This window comes from Lutra lutra, chromosome 4 (assembly GCF_902655055.1).
Source record: "Lutra lutra chromosome 4, mLutLut1.2, whole genome shotgun sequence".
NCBI lineage: Eukaryota > Metazoa > Chordata > Mammalia > Carnivora > Mustelidae > Lutra > Lutra lutra.
This window is the reverse complement of record NC_062281.1, coordinates 55,123,126-55,145,542: the sequence shown is the minus strand read 5'-3', so window position 1 is coordinate 55,145,542 and position 22,417 is coordinate 55,123,126. Positions and strand designations below refer to the sequence as shown.

At 38.9% G+C, this 22,417-nt stretch overlaps 1 protein-coding gene across 2 annotated transcripts in view; it reads right to left on the bottom strand.

The window, feature by feature from the left end:
- Nucleotides 1-22,037, bottom strand: part of MRPS28 (mitochondrial ribosomal protein S28) — a 112,967-nt gene extending 90,930 nt beyond the window's left edge. For both annotated transcript variants that reach the window (XM_047724443.1, XM_047724444.1), the window contains exon 1: nucleotides 21,800-22,037. In XM_047724443.1, coding sequence (XP_047580399.1) covers nucleotides 21,800-22,015 — 216 coding nt within the window. In that variant the 5' untranslated portion in view covers nucleotides 22,016-22,037. The remainder of the gene's footprint in view (nucleotides 1-21,799) is intronic.
- Nucleotides 22,038-22,417: the final 380 nt, after the last annotated feature.

The following is a 22,417-nucleotide window of genomic DNA, read 5'->3' as shown; positions in this document are numbered from 1 at the left end:
TTTAAGAAACAAAATAAACAAATGAACAAATAAAAAAAGAGACAAATAAAAAAAGAAGACTCTTTAATAAAGAGAACAAACTGGTGGTTACCAGAGGGAGAAGTAGGAGAGGGAAGGAATGAGTGAAACTGATGAAGGGGATTAAGAGTACACCTATCATATGAGCATTAATGTACAGAACTGCTAACTCATTTCATATACTCCAACTAATATAACACTGTATGTTAATTATACTTCAATAAGAAATAGCCCAATAAAAGGGTTTTTTAAAATTTAAATACAGATTAAGATAAAAGTGATTAAGGATCCTTCAATTATCAGGATGAACATGAGTTCTTGCTATATAGTATTTTTAGACAGTTTTGTTATAATTTTCTTCTTTTTCCTAACACAAAATTTCAAAGGAAAAATAGCTTCTTGTTTTGTGCTGCTCATTTTCTAGGAGTCTTCTTACATATTGAATGTACTTGAGGTATGACTGAACCTATAATGCAGACTCCTTACTTTTTTTTTTTAACTTACAAATTTTTTTTCTAAACACATGGTTTTTCAGAAATCCATGAGTACAGACTTATACCTTCTACTCGTCTTTAATTTGTGTGTGGTGTGGTATGTGCATTCTCTGGCTCAAACTAAGGGAACTACTAAGTTTCTGTTTGTGAGAGCTAATTACAGAAGAATACTAACAATTTAATCTACCTACATCACGTATTTGGAGTAAGTTTTACATCTGTTATTTCAGGGAGAATTATTAAGAGTTTGACAGTATGCTTTCTTTACAAACTATAAAACCATTTTATGACTCATTTTTAAGGCATGTAGTACTCCAAGGATTACAAACTTAGATGCCAGGCTGGGTGGGGACGTGGTGAGCAGCAGAATATGCGGCAGTCTCAAAGGCAGAGCCACGACTCAGCTCCAGCTGCAGCTGCAAATTGAGTCCAGGGCTGCCACATCTTTTGATTCTCCAAGAAAAGCCAGAAATCCATATATGAATGTAAAATTCCCAATTTTGCCATGTTTATTTTTTTTTTTAAAGCCTTTTAGGGACGCCTGGGTGGTTCAGTCAGTTAGGTGCCTGCCTTCAACTCAGGTCATGACCCCAGGGTCCTGGGATCAAGCCCCACATCGGGATCCCAGCTCCTTGAGGAGCCCTCTTCTCTCTCTCCCACTGCCTGCCACTCCCCCTGCTTGTACTCTCTCTCCTCTCTCTGACAAATAAATAAAATATTTTTAAAAAATAAAAATTTAAAAAGCCTTTTACTTTATCAATCTGGTAAAACACACTCTGACCCAAAGACTAAAAACTTATGACTTCTGCCTCAAGGAAAAGAAAGTCAAAAGAATAGAAAGTCAAAACATTTGGCTGATACCAAGTACCTCAGACGCAGGAAGGTTATGATGACAGATTTCAGTGAGTCAAAACTCACTGGGAAGGAATCCTGAGCACCCAAGTGCTCATCTAAACCAAAAACAATTAAGTAGATCTACATGCCAAACAAAGCTGAAAAGGTAGCAGGAATATTACGCTTTCAGCCATACTACTAGTTTTATAACTCCACAGAGTATATTAAAGATCCTTAAACAAGCACCTCAAAAAAATAGCTCTTTTTGTAGAGAGCCAAGGGCAAAACAAACTCTACGCAGACAGAGGCTATGAGTTGCCCTCTAGAGGTAGCGCAAAGAGTCACACCAACCCAGCAGGGACAAGAGCTACTACTGTAACATTCCACTAGGAGCCACTATGTCATCCATAAAGGCTCTGACCAGAGGAGCTGAAAAGAGCACTGCTCAAAGACAAAGCAGAGTATCAGCTTCTGGGTCTCATCCTGCTTGCAGTCAAAGACGGTCCTTTCCTCTTCTTCCTATAATCTGCTTTCTCATTACCCCACTTCGGTGGTTGACAGCCCCTCCTTTCTCTCCTTCCTTTTCCTCCTTCTCGTCTTTTTCTCCCCCCACCACCTTTGGAAGACTTTCAGTTGAAGCCATGGTCCAATTAAAACAGCTTTAAATGATAGGAAGATACAGCAGTAAATCTAATAATTAAACATTTATTGAAAATGATTTAGCCATCACTAGGGCCTGTTCCTAAAATAGTATGATCTCCTTTATAACTGTGAAGAGATGTTTGAGCTAAGAGTAGTAATACAGTAGAAGATATTTCTTCCTAAATTTTAAAAAATAATTAAGTGTTAACAACTAATTATTTAATAAGATCTCTTAAGATTTTAAAAAAAAAAAAATCTGTTGTAGGGCAGCCTGCGTGGCTTAGTGGGTTGGGTCTCTGCCTTCGGCTCGGGTCGTGGTCTCAGGTCCTGGGATGGAGTCCCGCATCAGGTTCTCTGCTTGGCGGGGAGCCTGCTTCCTCCTCCTCCTCTCTCTCTGCCTACTTGTGATCTCTGTCAACTAAATAACAAAACCTTTAAAAAGAAAATCTGTTGTAAAATATTTACATTAGAAATTTCATAAAATTATGAAATTTTTATACTGAAGCACAATCAACATATAATATGATGACATTATAAAAGTTTCAGGTATACAACATAATGATGTGGTATCTGGATACACCGTGAAATGATCACCACAATAAGCCTGGTTAACATCCATCACCATATATACTTACAAAATAATTTTTTTTCTTGTGATGAGAATTTTTAAGATCTGGTCTCTTAGAACTTTCAAATATACGACACAGAACTATTAACTATAGTCAACATGTTGCATTCCCTTGACCTATTTTATAAGTTTGTAGCTTCTGACCCCATTCACTCCCCCACCCCCCATCCCACCTCTGGGAACTCCTAATCTGTTCTCTATATCTACGAGCTTTTTTTCTTATGAGCTTTGTTTTTATTTTTGTTTGTTCAGATTCCACATATAAGTGAGATCATACATATTTGTCTGCCTCTGTCTGACTTATTCCACTTAGCATCATGCCCTCAAGGTCCATCAATGTCGTTGCAAATGGCAAGGTTTCCTTCTTTTTCATGACTGAACAATACCCATTATATATACATACATATATATGTATATGTATATGTATATGTACATATACATACTTCAGTTTTTTTATTCATCCATCAAAGGAAACTTAGGTTGTTTCCATATCTTGGCTATTATAAATAAGGCTGCTATGAACATGGGGGTGCATACCTCTTTTTGAGTTAATGTTTTTACTTTCTTCAGATAAACAACAGAAACAAAATTCCTGGCTCATATGGTAGTTCTATTCTTAATGTTTTTTTGGAAACCTCTGCGCCGTTTTCCACAGTGGCTGTAGCAATTCACATTGCCACTAAGAGTGTACAGCGTTCCTTTTTCTCTACATCCTCACAACACTTGTTATTTCTTATTCTTTTGATAATAGCTAGCAATATCTCACTGTGGTTTTGCTTTGTATTTCCCTTATGATTGACTATGTTGAGCATTTTTTATATACTTGTAGGTCAACCATATGTCTTCTTTAGAGAAATGTCTATTTAGAATTTAGAAATGTCTATTTAGAATTTAGAATGCTATTGAGTTATATGAGTTCTTTATATATTTTTAATATTAGCCTCTTATCAGACATAGGACTTGTAAATATTTTTCTCCCATTTAGTAGGATGACTTTCGTTTTGCTGATGGTTTCCTTTCTTTGCTATAAGAAACTTTTCAGTTTGATGTAGTCCCACTTGTTTATTTTTGCTTTTGCTGTTTTTCCCTTTGGTGTCAAATTCAAAAAATTATCACCAAGACCTATCTCAAGGAGGCTACCATATGTTTTCTTCCAGGAGATTTATGGGTTTAGGTCTTATGTTCACAGTCTTTAATACATTTTGAGTTACTTTTTTGTGTATGCTGAAAGACAGTAGTCAAGTTTCAGTCTTTTGCATGTGGCTGTATGGTTTTCCCATCACCATTTCCTAAAGAGACTATCCCTTTCCCTTGTTTATTCTTGGCTCTTTTGTCATAAATTAACTAAACATCTATGTGTGGGTTTATTTCTAGCTCTCTATTCTGTCCCATTGGTCTATCTGTCTGTTTTTAATGCCCATAACATACTGTTTTGATTACTATAGCTTTGTAATATAGTTTGAAACCAGAGACTGTGGTGTGTCCAGGTTTGTTCTTTTTTTTTTTTTCTCAAGATTGCTTTGGCTATTCAGGGTATGAATAATTATATTTTAAAAGAGATTTTAAATTCAAATACTGTTTGAATTTTAAATACTGTTTTATGTTCCATTATTTTTGCTTATACTTGTTACATTTCACAGTAGAAGTCAATGTATTTTCAGTAAGTGAAATAATTTTACCACAAGCCTAAGACCCTTGGATTAACCTCAATTTGTTTTTAGATTGTACACTTACTATTCTATTTGGATGCTATGTCAAGTAATCGGACAAAGCTCTCCTTCAAAAATCATAATCTAGAACCATTTCTGAATTCCTTATTTACTTGTCAAATGTTGTCTAAAAATAATAAATGTAGCCTCAATCCATGTTGACAACAACACTGTGAGCTCCTCTTACGCTGATGCAGACAGCACAGGCTCTAGGCACACAGTCACCCACTGGGTATACCATGGAGTTCAGTCTAACCCTGGTTATGGAAAATATTTCTATAAAGCTATAAGTTGTAACAGATAAAACAGGTACCTTAGAGGTGACTGCTTCCTTTAAGAATTAATCACAGAATTCAGATTCCCGAAGTATCCCTGTTATTCTACTGTACCATTTTTTTTCCCTTTGAGGCCTAAAAGTTGAACAGGACTGTCCTGGTGGAATGGGGGAAGGTGAAGGGATTACAAATACAGTGAACAGTATCACTTCAATTTATTTTATTAAATGTGTTCAGTATTGAGTGCCTGTCATGTACCAGGCTCTATTCGAAACTTGATGTAAAAATATGTAAAATGGTAGGGAATACAGAGTTATGCCAACATGATAACGGAGATTAGGGGCTAAAAACTTGCTGTAAGCAACAGTTACTCTCACATTACGTTGTAAAGAGTCTTGTGCCGTAGGCTAAGTGGCACTGGATTCAAAAGAGGTGTGCCATTAATGGGGTAACAGTACTTGTTCCTTGTTTTAAAAAGAAAACTCTGATAGCTGTATGTAAAATGGACCACAGAGAGAGGGAAAATGAAAAGAGAACTGTTAAGAGTCTCCTCCAGTTAGCTAGGATAGAGATGATAAAGGACTTATACCGAAGCAGTGGCCATAGGAATATAGCCTAAGGAACAAAGAGACATTTACCAAATAGCACAGGAAAGGTTTGACCTCCAACTGGCTACAGAAAATAAGGCAGAAGGGCAGCCATGAATGAGGTGTAAGAGCAGTACAGTAACAGAGTAAGTTAGTTTTGCACATATGAGGTTGTGATACCCATAAAATTTCAGGGAATACTGGCTATCTGGTAGGTAGTTAAAGATAATGGTGCAAAGGGGCACCTGGGTGCCTCAGTCGGTTAAGTGTCAGACTCTTGATTTCAGTCAGGTCATGATCTCAGTGTCATGAGACTGAGCCCTGCATCAGCTCCACACTCAGTGGAGTGTCTACTCCCTCTGCCCTTCTACCCCCATCATACCCTGCCAAAATAAATAAATAAATCTTTAAAAAAAAGAAATAATGGTACACATATTTATGTACTTACTAACATAAATTTACACATTTATAGTGACATTATATAGAGATACTAGTTCTTCAAAATAAACATATCAAGTGCTAGCTAATAATTTCTACATAGGACTAATTTTTCTTTGTATTACATATTATAGAAAATCTAGGATGTGAAGTCCATGTATTAAAGTTTCAATGTATATTAACTATATATAACTTTCATGCATATGAGAACATTTAATGTATAACTTGGAATTAGAGGCTATTAGTGCTAAAAGAAACATGAAATATCAACTAGTCCAACTACCACATTTTACATGCAAGTACCATACCTGCTATTCAAAACTACATAATATGGCTAAACAGTGATTCTTAAATGCAAGCTGCTTTGGAAGCTAGAAAGTAGATAGAACATTATTTTAAAACTTAAAGGAGGGGTGCCTGGGTGGCTCAGTGGGTTAAGCCTCTGCCTTCGGCTCAGGTCATGATCTCAGGGTCCTGGGATTGAGCCCTACATCGGGCTCTCTGCTCAGTGGGGAGCCTGCTTCCTCGTCTCTCTCTCTCTGCCTCTCTGCCTACTTGTGACCTCTCCCTCTGTCGAATAAATAAATAAAAATTAAAAAAAAAATAAAAAAATAAAACTTAAAGGAAACATACAGCAGAATAACAGAAATACTCAAGAGACTTCAGTTTTATGACCAACTCTGCCAATAAATAGCTAAAAAATCTTGAGGAAGTTGTAGGTCTTAAATTTGTCTTCTCATTTGTAAAAGAAAAAAAATGGATTGGATAACTAAAAATTTTATTAATAGGAATTCTTAAATATTCTACAATGTAAAAAGGATTTTCTAAAGTAATAAACATTATAAATGGAAGACAACTTCCTAGTACATATTGGAACATATGCTCAATGATTTTTTTTTTAAGATTTTATTTATTTATTTGACAGACAGAGAGCACAAATAGGCAGAGAGGCAGGCAGAAAGAGAGGAGGAAGCAGGCTCCCTGCTAAGCAGAGAGCCCGATACAGGGGGCCGATCCCAGGACCCTGGGATCATGAACTGAGCCAAAGTCAGGGGCTTTAACCCACTGAGCCACCCAGGCGCCCCTGCTCAACGATTTCTTAGTGAAGAGGCATGATAAGGAAAAAAAAAAGTTTAGAAATCTCTATAATAGAGATACACCATAGTAGCAGGAGAATAATTATGTTCAACAGGGAGAAACGGAATTACAAGAGGAGGCTGGATAATCAGTGGCTGTCTGTCCCTCTCTATGATATGAGCTTGAGCCACACCCTCACAGATGCTGGGAGGCAAGTGGAGAGATGGACACAATCTGGGACCAAAGGATGCTTTAAAGGTTTCTAATAAGACAGAAGTTGTCTGACCAAAAGATAAGGAATGGAGGTACATACACAGAACTGTACTTTCAACCATTCTGGGATATCAGACACTTCTAAAACTGAATTAAATGTCATGTTCTAAGATCCTATACAGTTTCTTTCTTTTAATTGAAGTATAATTAACATACAGTGCCGTATTAGTTTCAGGTGCACCATGTAATGATTCAACAGTTCTATACATTACTCAGTGCTCATCATGGTAAGCGTACTCTTAATCCCACAAATCTATTTTCCCCACCCCCACCCACTTCCCTTTTGGCAACCACCACTTTGTTCTCTGTATTTAAGAGTCTGGGTTTGTTTGGGGGTTTTTTGTCTCTTTTTTCTTTGCTCATTTGTTTTGTTTCTCAAATTCCACATAAGTGAAATCATATGGTATTTGTCTTTCTCTGACTTATTTCACTTAGTATTATATCTTCTAGTTGTAGTACTATGCAATTTCTTTAATAACAGTCATCACATTTAAAATCAATTGTCAAATGTTTGGCTTCTCTGCTCTACTTTGAGACAGAAAAGGAGATATCTGTTGTGTTCACTACTAAAAAAGTTTACATGAATATATTATCTTAGTTCCTGGAAGCCAAATAAATAGGATGGATGTATTTCCTGACTATTCTAAAAAGAACCTTCTGAAATCAATGTCCATCCTATCCAAGGCACCGTCCCTTTCTGTTACCCATGTTCCAATGTTTAACAAACTCGATGGTCAAAACATGTTTTCAGGGATCTGCTATAAAATGCACTGCAGGGGCGCCTGGGTGGCTCAGTGGGTGAAAGCCTCTGCCTTCAGCTCAGGTCATGATCCCAGGGTCCCGGGATGGAGCCCCACATTGGGCTCTCTGCTCAGCAGGGAGCCTGCTTCCTCCTCTCTCTCTCTGCCTGCCTCTCTGCCTACTTGTAATCTCTGTCTGTCAAAAAATTGTTTAAAGACTCTTAAAGACTCAATTTGCTTCCACTCAGAATAGAGGCTTATGGTGGGGGCGGGGCGGGGAGAGGAAGAGGGGGAGTGGGTGGGAGGAGGAGGAGTCACATGATTAATGGGAGTTTGAGCTCAGGCCCATTTCCTGAACCCACTGTGGTTATCTCTCCAGTTCTAGAATGTATAATGGGAATAGATTTACTCAGCAACTGGCAGAATGCCCACCTTAGTTCCTTAATCTGTGGAGTGAGGGCTATTAAAGTAGGAAAGGAAAAGTGGAAAATACTAGAACTTCTCCTACCTAAAGTACAAGTAAATTGAAGGCAATACTACATTCCTGGAGATACGGCAAGGATTAGTGCCAAGGACCTAGAAGATACAGGGCTATGATTTCTACCACATCCCTACTTAACTTGCCTATGTGGCCCTGTAAAAAACCAACAGGTCCTAGATAATGGCAATTTATTATCACAAACTTAATGAAGTGGTAACTCCCACTGCAGCTGTTGTTCCAGATGTGGTTTCAAGGCTGGAGGGAATCAAATATCCCCCAGCACCTGGTATGCACTAACTGATCTGAAAAATGCTTTCTTTTTCTAGATCTGCTAGTAAAGACTATACACTTCAGGGTTATACCAATTCACCAGCTCTGTGTCAAACTGGTCGACAAGGACTTTGCCATTTCATTCCACTGGATATCATGTGTCACACAAACCTATTGGACCCAGAAGCAGAAAACTGCAACTACTCTAGACACATGTATTCCAGAGGGTGGGAAGTAGGTCTCACAAAAATGCTGGGCCTTGGTGAAATTCCTAGGAGGCCAGTGGTCTGGGACATGTCAAAATGACCATTTTTCCCACTAAGAACAACGCATAGTACTTACTGGGTCTTTTTAGATTTTGGAAGCAACAAATACCTTATTTGGACATTCTTCTCCAACCCTTTCACCAAAGTAACACAAAAAGCAGCCAGTTTTGAGGGGGGGGGGGGCCAGAAGAAGACAAAGCTCTGCAATAGGCCCAGACTACCAGGCAAGCTACTCTACCACTTGGGGTTTATGACCTGGCAGATGTGGTAGTGTTTCAAGTTTCTGTAGCAGAAAAAGATGTAGAATGGAGACTTTGCCAGACCTCTCTAGGCGAATCATAATGCAGAGTTGGAGCGGTCCTGAGGACAGCGGTAAAAGAACAGCCCCTCAGTGGGCAGAACTGTGAGTAGTGTACTTGATGGCTTTGCCTGGAAGGAAAGACAGCCTAAAATACAGATCTATAGTAATTTGTGTAAAGTGACGAATGATTTTGCTGGATGGTCAGGGATTTAGAAGGGACATGAATGAGAAATAGATGACAAGACAAGGTCTGGGAAAGAGATATGTGGACCGTTTTCCCTGAATGGGCAGAGTGAGAAAATAAATCAGTCACATGTAATGATTTCTTCAGCAGAAGGAATCTGAATAATCAGGGGATGATAATCGGTCCTATGGATGTCAGTTTCCTTCCCCAGCTATTCCTGTCTCCACAAATGGGTTCAAAATCAAAGCCGCCCAGCAGCAGGGATGTGCTTCTGTCTTAGTGGTAGAGGGGGCATCTCAACATGTCCCAGATGTTAGCCAATGAAAAATTTCACCAAGGTGGCAAGTCCCTGAATTTTTATGATGGAGGTTACACATGGATTCAGAAACATTCAGAAACACTGACTCATGTTGATTTAGCTATAGCCACTGCTAAATGACCAATCTGCCAACAGCAGAGACCAACAGCAAGCTTCCAATATAGCATCATTCCCTGAAATGATCAGATGGCTACCTGGTTTCAGGTTACACTGGGCCATTCTATATCGAAAGGACAGTGATATATGATCACTAGAATAAACACTTACTCTAAATATAGATTTGCCTTTCCTACCCACAAAGTTTCTATCAAAACCTCCATCAGTAAACTTAGAGACTCCCTTATTCATTGTCCTGGTATTCTACACAGCAGCTTCTAACCAAAGAAATCATTTTACAAGAAATGATGTGTGATAATGGGCTCATGACTATGGAATTCACTGGTCTTACCAGTGCTGGGCCTGGCAGACTAGTGAAATAATCCTTGAAAAAAAAAAAAAAAAAAAAAAACTTTCTATTTGAGATCATTGTAAATTCCCATGTGATTAAAAGAAATAATACAGGGGCGCCTGGGTGGCTCAGTGGGTTAAGCTGCTGCCTTCGGCTCAGGTCATGATCTCAGGGTCCTGGGATTGAGTCCCGCATCGGGCTCTCTGCTCAGCAGGGAGCCTGCTTCCTCCTCTCTCTCTGCCTGCCTCTCTGCCTGCTTGTGATCTCTCTCTGTCAAATAAATAAATAAAATCTTTAAAAAAAAAAAAAAGAAATAATAGAGATCCCTTCCATCCTTTTACCCAGTTCTCTCAAGGTTAACATCTAAGATCATATAAGATACCACAACCAGGAAACCGACATTGATACAATCCACCAATAATATTCAGATTCTACCAGTTTTATATGCAATTACTTGTATGTATATTTAGTTCTTCACAATTTTATCACATGTGAAGACTCACGTATTCACCACAGTCACGTTACAGGGCAGTGCCTTCACTGCATGGATCCCTCGTGTTGCCCTTCTGTAACTCCCCATCTTCCTTCTGACCACCACCCCTACCTCTAACTCTTAGCAACCACTGATCTCTTCTCCATCTCAATAATTTTGTGATTTCAAGAATGTCACCAACAGTCTTAAACTGGCTTTTTTCACTTAGCATAACACTCCTGAGAGTCATTCAAGTTGTTCTGTGTATCAATCGTTTGTTCCTTTTTCCTTCTAAGTAGTATTCCATAGTATGGATGGACCACAGTTGGCTTTATCATTCAACAGCTGGAGAACATCTGGGCTATTTCCAGTTTTTGGCTATTACAAATAAAGCTGCTATGGACATTTATGTACAAGTTTTTATATGAACATGAGTTTCCATCTCTCTGGGATAAACACTCAGTGCACTTGTGTACACATATCTTTTCTGACAGAACCCAACCATTTCAATTTGGGTAACTGACCAGAGGGGAGCTGCTGAACTGCTGACTTCTGGAATGAAGTCCACCACTCATTATCTGCCAGTGGCCAAGAACAGAATGCTTAAAAAAACAAGGCAAAACCCAAAAAGAATCAACTGTTTAGTTTTATTCCCAAATCCCTACAAACCACGTTCTACTCAACTATGATAGTTTCCTTTATTTCCTTTATTATTTAATGCCAACAGAAAAAAACAAACTTAAGGGGCATAGTCTTGTTATAAAAATTATTACACTATAGGAGCACCTGGCTGGCTCGGTTGGTACAGCATGTGACTCTTGATCTTGAGGTTGTGAGTTCCAGCCCCGTGTTGGGTGTAGAAATTACTTAAAACAAAAAACTCTTTGGCGCACTGGGTGGCTCAGTCGGTTAAATGTCTGACTCTTGATCCCAGCTCAGGTCTTTATCTCAGTGCTGAGTTCAAGCCCCACGGTAGTCTCCACAATGGGTATGGAGCTACTTTAAAAAAAGAAAAAAAAAGGAGAAATAAAGTCTTAAAAAACACTTTAAAACATTTCCTAAATTAGTATATATTTAAAAGAGGAAATTTTAATATAATCTTTAAAAGAAAAATAAAACCCAAACACCTTAAAAGAATGGAGATTTCTGAGCAAAAGTGAATTAATAAAGATTCACTAAGTTAATACTGACTTGGGAAGTCATACAAGACTCTCACAGGGTATGATCATATCATATGACCACCCATGAAACAAAATACCTACAGGATATATTCAGATTATATTTATCTTTTCTTTTAGGAAATGTATAGTATTATTTCTATTATGGGTGTTGACTTTTCCCTAGAGATTTATACCTACCTCAATTCACTTTTCTATCATTTTTATATTAACTGGTAATTTTCTCTAAATATGCTTTGAAAATGTTAAGACTCCACTGTGAAACTAAAGATCTCAAAGGATTTTTCTTACAAACTCAGGGATAACTCACCTAGAATTTCATAATGTAAAAACCAGCTGGCACCACAGCTAAAACCATAAATATTTTTCAACATACTTTTACATAATTCCTTTTTAAAGCATTAGTATAATTTTTAAAGTTGTCAGTATAAAATAGTGAGAAAACAAGTTAAATAAAACTGTAGAATATTGCTACTATACGAACTTAGTAGGCTTAAAACTTACACTAAAAATAAGAATTTTTCCCTTCATATTAAAACAAATCCTTTAAATAAACTTTATTTTGGATTTTTCTAGTATTCTGAAAGGATAAAATATCTGATTCATATATTCTGCCTTCTGGAACGTTCCAGCATCTTGAAATAAAAAATATCAATAGGAAATATCCATGAAAAAAAAAAAAAGAAATATCCATGAAAAAGTGAAAAATAACATTTTTAAAAGTCTGCATGAAACCTAATATATTGCTAAAATAAAACTATAAACTGTCTTGTAACACCAGTATTCTAAATAAATAAACTAAAATAGTAAAATGTTATTCTCTATCGTAAAAGAATAAAATGTTCTACTGTGTAGTGCCAAAAACTTGCAAACCATTTTCCAATGTGCTGAAAAGTCATATGCTACCCTCTACCGTTAAGAAAGAGTATTAGTCACAAAGCAGAAAACCAATTATTTGCTCAACTATTGCCACCTTGTGGCTATAAAATAGGTCATCTGCTACTGCAGAGCTTCAGCTGACTTATTAACACATTTTCAAATCTCTATTGTCTAAGTGACACAAGAGCATCAGAGGTTTTAAAGTATTTCTTTAAAAAAAAAAAAAAAAGAGGGGGTGCCTGGGTGGCTCAGTGGGTTAAGCCTCTGCCTTCAGCTCAGGTCATGATCCCAGGGTCCCGGGGTGGAGCCCCACATTGGCCTCTCTGCTCAGCAGGGAGCCTGCTTCCCCCTCTCTCTCTGCCTGCCTCTCCGCCTACTTGTGATCTCTCTCTGTCAAATAAATAAATAAAATCTTTAAAAAAATAAAAAATTTAAAAATTAAAATTAAAATTAAAAAAAGAGTTGAAAAAGTATCTAAGTTAAAAAAATATACTTAGCACATATTTACCTGGTCCTCTAAACATAAGAATGTGTTATGTTGGTTACAAAAGTGAGAGGAACTGGTCCCTACCCTGAAAAAAAACAAACAAAAAACTAATTGAAGAGATAGCTGTGTAAACCAGTAATAAAGGTAATAAACCAAAGAAAAACAGAAATGGGTAAGTGAGCGTGGAATGAATATGGCACCTGCAAACCCACATACCAAACAATGGCATTTCAGGTCGTTTAAATTTGAGATTCCTTTAGCTACTGTATAGTAGATTCAGTGAAATCTTAGGATAAGTATTTCATGATGAACAGCCTTCATTAAATTCCCAGGAAGGTTCCTCTGGAGGATAACCTGCCTGGCTCGTACGGAGAATCTCTTACTTCCAAGGTGCCCATACACACACTGAAGTCGGCACTCTAAGGATAAGAATGAAATCAACAGGTAAAATTCCAACCTATATAGTTGACTATACATATATATTGTTAAATCCAGTAGTTGGCCAACCAAGATATTATAAATATATAGGCTTAATACTAATATAAATCAACAAATATATATTCAACCCCTAACGTATATAAAGAGTGAATAAAAAATGATCCCCGATCTCCAGGAACTACAATCTAAAAAACAGGATAGAACGAGTTCTTAAATGACTTCGATATAACTTAAGAGTTGTGTGTGTACCATAAAGGGAATATAAAACAAAGCTTCAGGACATTCGAAAGGAGTTTGGTCTGGTTAATGAGACGATAAACACCTAATGGAAGAGATTATTTTTATAATGGAATTTGCAGGCAAGGAAACTAATTCCCGGGGAAAGAGCAAAGATAAAGAAACAATGATTTGTTTGGGTAACAGTGAACTATTTATTTCCACACAGAAAAATTTTTGAGAAGAAACCATGCATAGATGAAAATTACATAGAGCCCCAATCTATATGTCATAAATGTAGTATTTTGTTAGGATAAGTCTATTTTATGGTTCAAATTTATAGCATTTGCTTATTATGAAGTCAAAAAAATGTGAAAATGCAGTTATTTTAATAAAAAGCACAAGATGAACACCCAAAGAACAAATAATCTAATCAAGAAGTGGGCAGAGGACATGAACAGACATTTATGCAAAGAGACATCCAAATAGCCAACACACACATGAAAAAGTGCTCAACATCACTCGGCTTCAGGGAAATATAAATCAAAACCACAACGAGATACCACCTCACACCAGTCAGAATGGCTAAAATTAACAAGTCAGGAAATGACAGATGCTGGGGAGGATGCGGAGAAAGGGGAACCCTCCTACACTGTTGGTGGGAATGCAAGCTGGTGTAGCCACTCTGGAAAACAGCATGGAGGTTCCTCAAAAAGTTGAAAATAGAGCTACCCTATGACCCGGTAATCACACTGCTGGATATTTCCCCTAAAGATACAAATGTAGTGATCCGAAGGGGCACGTGCACCCCAATGTTTATAGCAGCAATGTCTACAATAGCCAAACTATGGAAAGAACCTACATGTCCACCAACAGATGAATGGATAAAGATGTGGTGTGTGTGTATGTGTATATGTATATGTATGTGTACATATACATACACACACATACATATACATATGCACATACATACAATGGAATATTATGCAGCCATCAAAAGAAATGAAATCTTGCCATTTGCAACAACATGGATGGAACTAGAGGGTATTATGCTTAGCGAAACAAGTCAATCAGAGAAAGACAATTATCATAAGATCTCCCTGGTATGAGAAGTTGAGAGGCAGAGTGGGGGGCTTGCGGGGTAGGGAAGGAAAAAAATGAAACAAGATGGGGTTGAGAGGGAGAAAAACCAAAAGAGACTCTTAATCTCACAAAACAAACTGAGGGTTGCTGGGGGGGTAGGGGGGTAGGGATAGGGTTGTTGGGTTATGGACATTGGGGAGGGTATATGCTATGGTGAGTGCTCTGAAGTGTGTAAGCCTGACAATTCACAGACCTGTATCCCTGGGGCAAATAATACATTATATGTTAATTAAAATAATTATTAATTTTTAAAAAGCACAAGTTGGTATCAGTGGTGAGGAATAACAACCCTAGTTCCAAATTTCTGTATTTTGTTTTGACAGCTCAATATCCATAAATACCCCACTTGGGAAAAAAATATATCCCACATGGATAGAGGTGAAGAAACAGGCATTGTCATGTGCTCTAATTGGGAGGTGGTACAAACAGGTTTGTCTATCAAAACTCAAACTGGGGGTTCCTGGGTGGCTCAGTCATTAAGTGTCTGCCTTCATGATCCTAGGATTCTGGGATCGAGACCCACATCAGGCTCCCTGCTCAGTGGGAAGCCTGCTTCTCCCTCTCTTACTCCTCCTGCTTGTGTTCCCTCTCTCACTGTCTCTCTCTCTCTGTCAAATAAATAAATAAAATCTTAAAAAAAAAGAACACCGTCAATTGCCTGGATACTTTGACCCAGCATATATCCCATAAGCATGCAAAAAATATGTAAATACTCACTGCAGCACAGTCTGTATTTAAAACAAAACAAAACAAAACAAAACAAAACAGAAAACCACCTAGAAGCTCATTAATGAAGGCCTGGTTAAATAAATTATGCTACATCCATACCATGGAATACCAAGCAAATTTTTTTCAATGAGGTAATAATAATTATATATATATAATGTGTAAAATACATTACACATATATAATGAGGAAAAATATTCCAAGTTATACTTACCTAAAAGCAGCAACTCTCAGGAATAGCAACTAAATTATACTGAGTGCTTATTAAGCATCAGGTATTTGTGCAAAGTGTTTATTTATTTATTTATTTATTTATTTGAGAGAGAGTGAGAGAGAGTGTAAGAGGGGAGAAGGTCAGAGGGAGAAGCGAAATCCCTGCAGAACTGAGAGCCCGATGCGGAACTCGATTCCGAGACTCCAGGATCATAACCTGAGCCAAAGGCAGTGGCTTAACCAACTGAGCCACCCAGGTGCCCCTGAGCGTGCAAAGTGCTTAAATAATAAATTCATTTAATCTCATAACAACCTCATGACAAAGTATTTTTTCAAGAAAAAGGAAAAGAAGATATAGAGATATTAAGTAATTTCCCAAGAAAACACAGCTAGTAAATGAAGAAAGAACCAGGATTCAAACCAAAACTATCTGAATCCAGAGCTTACACTCTTCTATAAGAACAATATAATTCAAAATAGTACCAACCAATTTGTGTTTGGGTGTAGAAATTATTTAAAAATAAAATCTTTAGGGGTGCCTGGGTGGCTCCTTCAGTTAAGTGTCTGACTTTGGCTCAGGTCATGACCTCAGGGTCCTGGGATGGAGCCCCATGACAGGCTCTGCACCCAGCAGGGAGTCAACTTCTCCCTCTTTCTCTGCCCCTCCCTCCACTGTTTTTCTCTCTCTCTCAAATAAATAAATAAAATCTTTTTAAAATCATGTCAAATCAAATCAAACATTTACAGGTGCCAGGGTGGCTCACTCAGTTAAGCATTTGACTCTTTTTTTTTTTTAAGATTTTGTTTATTTATTTGACAGACAAAGATCACAAGTAGGCAGAGAGGAAGGCAAAGAGAGAGAGGGGGAAGCAGGCTTCCCGCTGAGCAGAGAGCCAGACATGGGGCGCGATCCTGGGCCGATCCCAGGACCGTGAGATCACGACCCAAGCTGAAGGCAGAGGCCCAACCCACTGAGCCACCCAGGCACCCCAAGCATTTGACTCTTAATTTTGGCTCAGGTCATAATCTCAGGGTCATGAGAACCTGCCCCATGTTGGGTTCTGCACTGGAAAAAGCCTGCTTAAATTCTCTCTCCCTCTTCCTTTACCCCTCCCTTGCTTTCTCTTTCTCAAAAAAACCCCCCAAAAAACCACCACCAACAACAACAAAAAAAAAAACACTTTCAAATTATTCCCTATGATCTCCTTATTTGCTATTCCAAAAAAAAAAGAAACAAACAAACAAACACAAAAACAAAAACAAAACAAATACATTCTCCAGCCTGAAAAGTGAGGAAAAGGAATGGGAGGCTTTTACATTTTCCATTATAATCTTCAATGCTACTTGAACTTCCTTTTTACAGTAAGCAAATATTATTTTTATACTTTTTCAAAAATTTTGACCATACAACAAAGATGAACTTCATTCATCTTGTAAACTCAAGATACTCTCCAATTCATTAGATCCAGAAACTTCAAAAAGTGGAAGTTTCTTCACAAAGTTGAGTCTCTTTTAACATCTCACAACTGCTCATATTCATCATCATAAATATAAGACAGCAAACCGCTAAAAACTCCAATAAGCCCTTTAATTAATTAAAATTAATATGGTATTTTCAGTTTCTTTACTTTTAAAATTGTTTCTTCCTCGATTATTATTCTGGACAAGCTCACCTAACTGATATGCTAATATGTAAATGCTAAAATATGTACTATTCTTAGTTATACAACTGTTTGTGAGCAATAACACACATCTCAATTCAAAGACAACCCAGGCAAAATTAACATACGAAACAACAGGTGTTGGCAGAATGTGGAGAAAGGGGGAGCCTCCTACACTGTTGCTGAGGGTGCAAACTGCAGCCACTCTGGAAAACAGAACAGAGCTTCCTCAAAAACTTAAAAGTAGAAGCATCCTACGATTGAGCAATTGCACTACTAGGTTTTTACCCAAAAGATACAAAATTACATATAGGAAGGGATACATCCACCACAACGTTTATAGCAACATTATCAATGATAACCAAGCCACTGAAAGAGCCCAAGTCCAATGACTGATGAATGGATAAAGATGTGGTTTATGTAAACAGTGGAGTATTACTCAGCCATCAAAAACAATGAAATCTTGCCATTTGCAAGGACGGGTTTAGAGTGTATTATGCTAAGTGAAAAATACCAAATGATTTCATTAGGAATCTAGGCAACAGAACAGATAATGTGTGGGAAGGGAAGAAAATAAGAGGGGAGAGGGGAAAGCAAATCATAAGAAACTCTTAATGATAAAGAACTGAGGGGCGCCTGGGTGGCTCAGTGGGTTAAAGCCTCTGCCTTCAGCTCAGGTCATGATCCCAGGGTCCTGGGATAGAGCCCCACATCGGGCTCTCCTCTCTCTCTCTCTCTGCCTACCTCTCTGCCTACTTGTGATCTCTGTCAAATAAATAAATAAAATCTTTAAAAAAAAAAAAAAAAGAACTGAGAGTGGATAGAGGGTGGTCAGTGGGGGATGGATTAAATAGGTGATGGCTATTAAGGCAGGCACTTGTAATGATGTAAATGATGAGTCACTAAATTCTACTCCTAAAAGCCATACTATACTACATGCTAACTAACTAGAATTTAAATAAAAATTTAGAAGGAAAACAAAGACAGCCCAGGTACAATGAAGTTCAAATATGCACTATGTGTACTATTCATTCATTCACCCATTTGGCAAACACTTATTAGTGCCCACTAAAGGTCAAGCACTGTGCTAAGTGCTGGGGATATAACAGAACAAGACAGACAAGGTCTCTACCCTTTGAAATTTATATTCTAGTGGGGTAAAAAGCCAGGAAAAGCTTTATTCTGAAGTATGCACATGTTACTCTGGAACCACAAGTTAACATACTAATGATTACAAATGACCTTAAATTAGAAAAAAACAGAATGGCATGTGCATGTTTGTTTGTTTTACTTAAAGTTTAATTTTTATTAGTTATTTAGGAAAGCAGTGGGATTTCATTCAAAGAACTGTGCAATCCTAGAAGCATCTCTCTCTGTGAAACTATTCCTTGAAGACAGGAGATTGGAGGAGAAATGGCTGAGGACACAAAGCTAAAATGTACTAAGTTAAAGCTTACTCTGCAGCAGTCCCTGGACTGAGAGCAACTTCAAATGTATTATTTCAGGGTGCCTGGGTGGCTCAGTGGTTAAGTGTCTGCCTTCGGCTCAGGTTATGATCCTAGGGTCCTGGGATTGACCCTCACATCAGGCTCCCTGCTCAGCGGAAAGCCTGCTTCGCCCTCTCCCACTCCCCCTGCTTGAGTTCCCTCTCTTGCTGTGTCCTTCTCTGTCAAATACATAAAAAATCTTTAAAAAAAAAAAATGTATTATTTCATGCAAACTCCACCATAAACCCAGAGTACTATGCCCACTTTGAGATAAGAAAGCAAACTAAGATAGGCTAATTAACTTGCCCAAAGTTAATGGGTAAGATGGCTGCACCAGTCTCTGAAGCCTGGTCTCCTGAAACTGAACCTAAACTCTAACCTCTGCACTGGACTGGGTCCTGAATGGCAGCAGGCTGGTAATGGAGAGATGTGTATTTAATCTTGTAGGCAGTGTGAAGAAGGGCTTATAAGATTCTCAAGCAAAGCAAAAAGAACATCTCATTAAGTCTGATTACACAGCCCAACTTTAGGAAGTTAACTCTGTCCACGGAGTATAATGACCACTGGAGCCAGTGGCATCAATTAAGAATGAGTAAAGGTTTCCACATAACTGGAAATGTTCCAAAGCTAAGAGCTCTTAGAATGGAGACTACAACCCAGCCTCCTGACACCCTCCTCTCCAGGGAATTTTCCTTCCTTCCATTAAACGGAAAAGTTGAAAAATCTTGAATATGTGAACCGCAAGTCACAAACATGGTTTTTTTTTGTTTTTTTTTGTTTTTTTTTTTTAAAGAAGAGCCCACCTTGGTGCTCGAATTCACTGTGAGATCATGATCTGGGCTGAGATCAAGAGTCGGACACTTAACTGACTGAGCCACCCAGGCACCCCATAACCAAATACATTTAACCTCCATCTAGTAGAATAATGTTTTCTAAACTGTGTTAGGAAAAGAAAAAGTGCTCTGAGAGACTCTACTCAGCCTAAACTGGAATGAACAATTCTAATAGCCGTGCTGGACTTCCAAGACACACTCCAGCCTCCTCTTGGAAAAACCAAAGGGAAAGGAAGGCAATGGAATCCAGATCATGCTCAAATACTTTAGTTGTTTCCTTCAGTAAACAAACATTTTTAACCATGTGAAACCCCCAAGTATGATCGCCATATGGCATTTCAAACAGTCTACCTATGATGTTGTAATTTCACTCTTGCCACAATTAACTCAGCGGTTGAGAATTATTTTCTGGTAGTTTCTGAATGTGTCTGGAACGTGGTAATAAAGCATGCAGGAAGGGGTGTGAGTGAGAAATGTTGGAAGATGAGAAATAAGGAAATCCCTTACCTATAAAAGTATTTTGGGGAAGGGAAATGTGAATTAGATTTATATATTTCCTACTTTACCACACTTAATCTTCACATCCACCAAGGATGGATTTAAATCCATCCATTAGTCAGTTTCAGGTCAGTCACCAGCATCCTTTTAGAACTGTATGACTTCTTCAGGTATGATAGACAAAAATGCACCCCCCTTCCCATTATGTCCATATCCTAATCCCTGGAATTTGTGATTATGTTACCTTCCATAACAAAGGAAAATTAAATTGCAGATGGAATTAAGGTTGCTAATCGGTTAACTTTAAAACAGGGAGATTTAAAAAAATAATAAAATAAAACAGGGAGATTATTCTGCATTATCTGGGTGAGTTCAAAGTAATCACAACAGGCTTGTAACTGGAAGAGAGGTCAGATTGATATGATGTGAGGACTCAATCTACTGTTGCTGGCTTTAGAAATGATAGAAGGGGGGGCAGTAAGTCAAGGAATGCATCCATTCTCTATAAGCTGGAAAGGCAAAGAACAGATCCCACCCAGAACCTAGAGAGAGGAACAAAACCTTCCAACACCTTGACTGTAGCCCAGTGACACATCAACCAGACTTCTCACCTACAACACTAAAAATAATAAACCTGTGTTGTCTTAAACCACTAAACCTGTGGTAACTTGTTACGGGAGCAAACAGAAACCTAATAAAACAGGCTTCTTCTAATCCTTAATCCTTGGATTTTAGGAAAATTTTGCCATTAATAACCATTAACAATTACTACTAAATTCCTGGTAGTTTTCTATAATCCAGGACACTGCCAGGCTGTGAACTGTTGGGTGCTGGTCTCCAAAGAAATGCGTACAGAAATTGAGAGCGCTTATTTTTACATAATTTAACATTGCCAGACATCCAATTTCATGTCTATTGAATCTAATAATAATAAAAAAAAGGTGACTCGTATTTATGCCTATCTCTTCCATTTCACTTATCCAGTAATTCTATCCTATTTTTACAAAGTATCGCCTGAAACATGTGGAAATTTTTTTTGTCATTTACAGAAAAGGAAAGCAAAGCACTGACCGGTTAAATCATCTGCTCAAGTTCACAGAAACAGTAATTCTCTTTCAACTATTCATTGAATTAAGTATTTATAAAGAGCGTTCCACGCCAGACACCAAGCTCCATGCTGGAACTTCTGTGTATAAAAAACTAGACGGCAGAGACCCCGACCTTCCCCGGTGTGAGTCCAATTCGTCTCTGAGACCCAGGAGTCGCCCCAGACCGCCTCACTGGCAGCGCTCCCTGCTGGTTTCCCGTCCAGCACTCACCCAGGAAGATGGGCGCAAAGGAGTGTGGACAACGCAGGTCCAGCACGTAATTGCCACACAGAAGTACCACAAACGGAGAAAAACACCAACCACTAGCTCTCTTCGGACTAGCCCGCCGCAAGGCCAAGACACACCCCTGATCCTAGCCCCACCCCTACCCCAGGCTCCGCCTCGACTCCCACTCCACCCACCCCCGCCCGGGGCTCCCCTCAAGCCCCAGCCCCAGCCGGGTCCAACGCGTCTCTGGCGAGCTCCCGCCACTCACTGTCTTCTGCCCGAGCTCCGCCTCCCGCCACAGCTTCGAATGCCGTTCCAGAGCGCTCGCGAAGCCGCCTTGGCTCATTTCAGGCTCTGCGGAATCGGAACTCTCACTCCCGGAGCTACTCTCGGTGCCTGCGCCTCGACAAGGCCGAGAGAGGAGAAACACTCGCCGGAGCTGGCTCTCGGCAGTGACGGCACGGGTCCTACACAGCGCCGCCATGACAGTTTCGCAACCTCTGACCTTGGACCTCTCCGCAGGCGCGCAGGCCACGGGGCGGAGCAACGAATGGTCCACCCTCCTGCCGAGCGCGGGCGACCCGGAAGTGTAATGGAGTCTGTGTAGGGAGAGGGTGTGCGGAGAGATGGTTATACTAAAATCGGTGAATTATATCGGTGGTGCCTAGGGGTCCCCTACTGGCTGCGATCTGCTAGGCTTTTCATGGAAAGTGTTTTTGACTTTCAGGAATTTCGTTCCTCAGAGCATCGTTTGGCCCTTGTCCTGCAAATTCTGGTATTACGTATGAGACGTGCTAGCCCCACCGCATGGGCTTTTACCCCTGATGGCCGCAAGGCTTGTTTTTCGGGTCTCTGCTCAAATAGGAGGTTCTCCGTGATTACCTTA